The sequence below is a fragment of the Buceros rhinoceros genome, unplaced genomic scaffold (assembly GCF_000710305.1).
Source record: "Buceros rhinoceros silvestris isolate BGI_N320 unplaced genomic scaffold, ASM71030v1 scaffold24193, whole genome shotgun sequence".
Taxonomy (NCBI): Eukaryota; Metazoa; Chordata; class Aves; order Bucerotiformes; family Bucerotidae; genus Buceros; species Buceros rhinoceros.
In genome coordinates, this window is record NW_010404567.1 from 11,241 (window position 1) to 17,291 (window position 6,051).

At 50.9% G+C, this 6,051-nt stretch overlaps 1 protein-coding gene across 1 annotated transcript in view; it reads right to left on the reverse strand.

The window, feature by feature from the left end:
• Window positions 1-6,043, reverse strand: part of SCNN1G (sodium channel, non-voltage-gated 1, gamma subunit) — a gene marked incomplete at its 5' end in the record, with an annotated part of 9,802 nt that extends 3,759 nt beyond the window's left edge. The window contains 5 exons of the mRNA XM_010133434.1: window positions 2,582-2,745; window positions 3,187-3,290; window positions 4,213-4,406; window positions 4,819-5,113; window positions 5,952-6,043. Coding sequence (XP_010131736.1) covers window positions 2,582-2,745; window positions 3,187-3,290; window positions 4,213-4,406; window positions 4,819-5,113; window positions 5,952-6,043 — 849 coding nt within the window. The remainder of the gene's footprint in view (window positions 1-2,581; window positions 2,746-3,186; window positions 3,291-4,212; window positions 4,407-4,818; window positions 5,114-5,951) is intronic.
• Between the last annotated feature and the right edge of the window lie 8 nt (window positions 6,044-6,051).

The following is a 6,051-nucleotide window of genomic DNA, read 5'->3' on the forward strand; positions in this document are numbered from 1 at the left end:
AACGGGGAGGATTTTTCTTGGCAGAGTAACTCATATGCATGTTTCCTCTCACTGCAAAGTCCTAGGGGCTCTGCGTTGTTTGTCCTGGGCGTCAGATTGTGTTTTGAGGGAAGGGTGCTGTTGGTTGGGTGTTTCCCTTTGTTTTGTTTTCTGTGAAGACCTTCTGGAGCTGCTGCAGCACTGGCTGCTCCTGTTCTGTGGATCACTCAGCACTTCAGGCTCTGCTACTGCTCAACAGCACCTCTCTAAAATCACTCTAGGTCAAATGTTTGCACCTCCTTCAGGACCTTTTCCAGGTACTGCTTTGGCCCTTCCTCTCCGATGAATGCGAACACCTCCTCCTGTTCTGCAATCTCTGCCCTGAGAAAAGAGCTCTGAAATGCCAGGGCCAGGAGCCCTCCGATTCACGAGACCGGGTTCAGGCTGCACCACCCGCTTCCTGCCGATCCTCCCCATCGTTCTGCAGCAATTATCCACTCTAACAAAAAGTGGCCTGACACCACAAGAACTGTCATTGTTTAATAATCCATTCGCCCATTGTACAGAGTTTAAAATTCAGGGCTGATCCCACAAAGGATGGATTTAGGGGGAACCTGAGAGACGCCTGCTTGGCTGTCAGGTCCTGTCTGCAGCTCCACAGGTTACTGAGGTGTCACCCCAGAGCGAGCGCTACCAGTTCTGTCTGCAGCAACAGAGGCTGGGGGAGGCAAGGCCCAAGTCGGCTCTTTCAGGAAGATGCTCAAACCTCTCTTTGGAGGGAACTCAGAAATATGTGGTTTCAACAGTGGACATGGATTACTTCTGGGAACTGAATGAAACCAGCTCTTAATGTGCTTTTGCCTTCCACAGACAATCCACGGCCAGGACACCTGCCTCACTCTGCTGCGTCCAGCAGCTGAGGGATCCTCTCTGTAGGATTTTTTTTTTGTCATGGTTTATACTCCTCCAAAGGCTTACTTGTTCATTCAGGTGCTGAAATAATTTCCAAACTAAATATTTAACTAAAGCACTGAAACTCCTATCAGGCAATGCCTTGTTTGCATTCCAAACATCTTGGAATATTTTTGGAGGTGGGGCGGGGGGGCAGTCCTAGTAACCAGCAGAAATACCCGAGCAATAACCCAGACCCTGACGCTGGCATTTGGAGAACGGTGACGGCCGGGCTCAGGCTCCTGCACGCAGTGCTGTGTAGCAGACGTTCACTGCGTCCCCCCGTCCACCACATCTTGGATGGGGGTACGAGGACTGACCCAGCACCTTGGTGGTGCAGCTCTGCCCTGGCCATCGCGACTGCCCCCAGCAGCCTCTCCGGGGTCTTCCCGTGCTGGCAGTCCAGCAATCGCCAGCTTTGGGGTTGAGCCCAGAAATGGTGCCCAGCTTCCACCCTGCTACGTTAGGATGCAACTGGATTGCTTCCTCATACCAAATCTTTTAAACACAGCCACCAAGCTACTGTCACTTCTGGGTTTTATACTATATTCACGGTTCAAATCTGCAGGGTCAGGAAAACATTACATTAAATATTGTGACCCTGCCTGCAGCGACTTTCTCCTGTACAGTGTCATAAAGGAAACAGTCTTGTGAGACTTCACCTCCTTTACACTGTTCTGGTTCCGATAGCTCCCGTTCTGTCGGTTAGGCAGCGTTTATCCCCACCACTTAGATCAAGCCTACTGCCAGAGTTTTCCAGACAGCTGGAAGACAGTTAACTACTCGCACATTTTAAGAACATCAGCCCTGTTTTTAATGCCTTTTCTAATGCGTGGACTATCTGATCGGACACACCCAGCCAGGACAGATAAGCCCTGGCTGATGCCTTTGACCCCACCTGCGGTGAGAACAGGCAGAACTAAACCGCTCGCTTAACAGCCCATCCAGATGAAAGGGAAAAGTCTGGCTGGCTTGGTGGCACCGCTTTCACTTCTCTGCCACTGAAAGAAGCCCCTTGGGTCAAATGCCTTGTCTGCACCGCACTAATGGGGGAAAAGTGGAGCTGCATATCCCTCCCCACCATGGCAAGAGGCTTCACCGAAGTGGCAAAGGCCCACAAGGGGTTTTTTTTACTGCTGGGATAGCAAAAACCCAGCAAAATGGGACTTACACCCACAACACAGTTAAAGAGGTTGTGCTGCAGTCATCTCTACGGACCTGACCCTGCCACGGGTTACCCGCAGCTCAAGCTCATTCACTTCCGCCCCTGGAACCTGCGTGGGATGTAAACTCGCCTGCTTATTGCTGAAGTGAAACGAGGCACTTGCCACAACATTTCTGTGGTTGTAGATTTTGCTGTGAAAAAAACCCAAAAAAATCCTCTGGAGAGCAGAGGGGTGGGAGAACAAACAAAATCCCAGTAGCTGTTTGGTTTATAAAGGTCTGATTTTCCAATGGCCTCTGCACAAAGGAAAACTTTGTTTGGGAAAGTGCTATCACAGGATTTTCCTCGGGGCACTTCAGCTGCTCAAGTGCAGGGTACGAGATGCCTTCCAGCCACTGGCTGCATTCAGACAGCGGCTGGGTTCGTATTTACAGCTGTTCCAGGGAAGCGGGGCTGTGCACTGGGAAGGGGGTTGCTGTCACTCACAAAGTGCATCCCGATGGAGGTGGCCGCTGCTGTCTCAATTTCTGTGCCGATGTCTTCGATGAAGGGGTATTCGTTTTGGTCATGGACAATGATCTTGGCTCCCGTGGATGTCACCAGGAAGGGGTTGTAGTCCGCTTCATCTATGTACAGAACAACCTGCAGTCCTGAAGAACAGAGGCAAGGCAGGAGCAGAGTTATACCAGAAGCCAGAGCCATTTCTCCTGGTCAGGGCGGGCAGCACTGTTTATTTAATGATACTGGGCCTTAAGGAGTACTGCGAGAACCAGGCAAAGCCTTTGCTGTGTAGTCGGAGGCACCAGCAGCAAGCAATGTCCCTCCGCAGCCCCAAGTCACGTCTCTGCAGAGTGTGGCTGAAACTTCCTTTAGAAGTTATATAACTGGGAAGCAGTGGTTTCAGGTGGAAAACATCAGTGATGCAACGATATTATCTTTGTGTTCTCTGGCAATAGTTTGCACTAGTTCAAACAAGCATTTCCCCAATCAGCTCGTACATCTAGAGCCAACACATCAATCACTCTCCAGCAGGATCCAGTTTGCTGAGCCGCTCGTTATCTAACAGTTCCTTTGCAAACCCGTCTCCTTACCGTACTCGCTGCCACCGGTGGAGGTGCTCAGGATGGTCCCGTTTTCTCCGCTGTTGAAGGTGTAGCAATTGCCGTACAGGGGATGATGGAAACGAGTGAAGTGCCTGAAAGAAATCAAATACTGCTAAACTGAGATTTTAACTGTCTGTGGGAGAAAAGCAGCAGATTCGTGTTGTTTTTTTGGCAGAGACAGAGCAGGACTAGATGGTTTTGGTTTGATAGATTTTTTTTTATTGGCAGCAACTTACTTTGCTGAAACTACATGGAAATATGGTCTGGTTTAATAGCACCAGGAAATGAAAAGTTCAGGTTTTCATGTGGGCATGGGGGCTGAGAGGGTGGGGGAAGCAGAATTACAGAACTACAAGGAGGTGGTGGTGGAAGGGGCCAGAGCCCTCTCTCATTCGACAGCCAAGCGTCTAAAGGAAGACGAATCTTCACCTCTCAGAGAAGATGTCACAGCCACTGTCACGCAGGGCGGCCGAGGACACACCCTCGTGATTCAAGCACGTTCATGTCTTTCTGAACATCCCCTCCCACTCCACCAAAACGTCTTCGTGCCAAGAAGGGAGGTTATGCACTTGCACGACTACAGGCACAAGCAAAATGCTTCCGCAACGGGAGTCACAGGGCAGCTTCCTTTGTGCTTGGCACTGGCGGAGCTGCTATGCCCATGTACGAGCGCGATCTCATGCCAGAGCTGCCCAGGAAAACCTGCTGCTATCCCAGTACGAAGGGGAGACTCTGCTGCTGCCACAATTTATTTACAATTTGTCTTTACAGCTGCACTGCCAGCACTGTGAGCACGTAGACTGGACCCTGCCAGGGGTTCACCTGAGATGAGACAGCAGAACATCAAGACAAACTCAAAAGCTTAATTAAAGTTTGTGAAGACATGCATGTTTGCTTTCATTTAGAAAGAGAAACGGCTCCTGATAGAATTCAGCAAGTACCAAATACCCAATTCCTACGTATTATGCCCCTGGAAATAAGCCGTTAAGCTGCAGGTATGTTCTGTGCACTGACCTTTTGTCACAAGATAGGCCATCAAAGAAACACGTCAGTAGAAGGTCATCGGCAGAATAACTCGCTTTTTCTTTAATCTCCAGGGGAATTTGTGCCATGATGTTCATGTAGTGCAGCTTGTACCACTCTTGGATGGCATTAACACCAGAACTGAACGTATAAAGTGCGCAGTCGCTGCTGTTGTTTGCATCGCACTGATAATTACAAAGGGGAAAAAGTGTTTCAGATGAAATGAAATTATGTGTTCTACAAGCTGTGTGTGATATGGGTTCTCTTCCACAGTTACAACCACGCAGCACAAAGGGGCATCAAAGACCTTTCAGTCAAAGCTGATACGATCAAATGTGTCGGGCCCAAAGGGAAGGTCAGGGAAGGCAGTGGGTCTGACTGGCTGGACCGCAGGAAGGTATTTCTCTTCCAGAGAGCTGGAGGTGACTCAGCCGGCAGCCACAGGGGCACGGCAGTGTGGGCAAAAGAGCAATGGCCCGTAATTCCCTGTAAAGCCACCAAAGCAAGGGACAGAACTGGCTGGAGGGATATACCAACCCAAAACACCCGCTCGCTGCCCCCCAGGGAACTTGCTGGCCAAGGAAGAGTGACACTCACCAGCTGAAAGCCGATGATATCATTCGAATCCCCGGAGTTCACTATGGACGAGTCCTTGTGGAATACGCTGCCCTCTATTTTCCTCTTCTGGCCACTGAAAAGGACAGTCGCTGTCCTGGAGAAGTCCTCAAACTTCATCAGAGGGATCTGTCTGAAGAATTCGCTCTCTGTGCTGTTTCCCTCATCCACCGACCGGCGCACCTTGGACTTGCCCTCTGAAAAGCCGTAGAAACTCTCCAAAGCCTTTTTTGTCTCTTTGTCCAATTCAGATAGATATTCTTTCATGGAGCTGTACCTGCATTGGAGACAAGGTGACACAGCGTGACATCCCATCCCACATCACCACCCAGCTGCAGCCCACTGCGGCTGCGATTCGCCTGGGACACAACTTGGACTCACATCAATCTCTCTTACTACCCCACCAACCAGCTGCACCCTCGGGGAGACCCCAGAGCAAGGAGCACGGGAAGCAAAGCAGACTGAACTACAGGGAACAGTCTTGCAGACGCCCAGGCTCCCTGGAGGTTGTGTTAGCAAGCCTGAGGAGGCAGAGCACGTGGAAATAAGATTTCTGCCTCTGTGCCAAGGGACACGGGAGAGCTGGATGGTCTGCAGGGACCAGGGTGGACAGCTGGCAGCAGAACAGACAGCGATGTAAAAGGTAGTTTGGCAGGAGAAAAAGTATTGTTGATGGGTAAAATCAAAGCATCTTATAAGGAAAAAAACAGGCAGTAGAGGAGTGACCGCTGTTCCCTTTCCATTCCTCAGCAGATGATCTTGTTCATAATCCTGGAACTTTGGTCCTGGGAAAAAAGGAATTTGAAGAGAACCATGGAGCCGGCCAGGGACTGTCTGGAGCAGAAAGCTGAATTGACTAAGTCAGCAGGCAGCAAGTGCAGGGTGTGATTATAATCCACGTGTGTCTGAAGAGCATCAGCACAGAGGTGGGCGCGTTACTCAGAGCACCGTAGAGGGAAATCCCCCGTTCGGGTAAGACGCTGACGAGCAGTACCGGGGTGCGGCAGGATGAGCCCGGGAAGGGGTTTGGAGCTGGGCTGCTGAGGGGATGATGGGCTCACCAGCAGTCCCGGCGCTGGGACACCCTCGCCCCTCCCTGTCACCCTGTGCCTTACTTGTAGGGGTTGATGTTGCAGATGGTGACGGCGGGGAAGGGCAGCTTCTGGAACTGGACGGTGACGGAGACCGAGGCGCTGTAGTAGTTGAGGAGGAGCT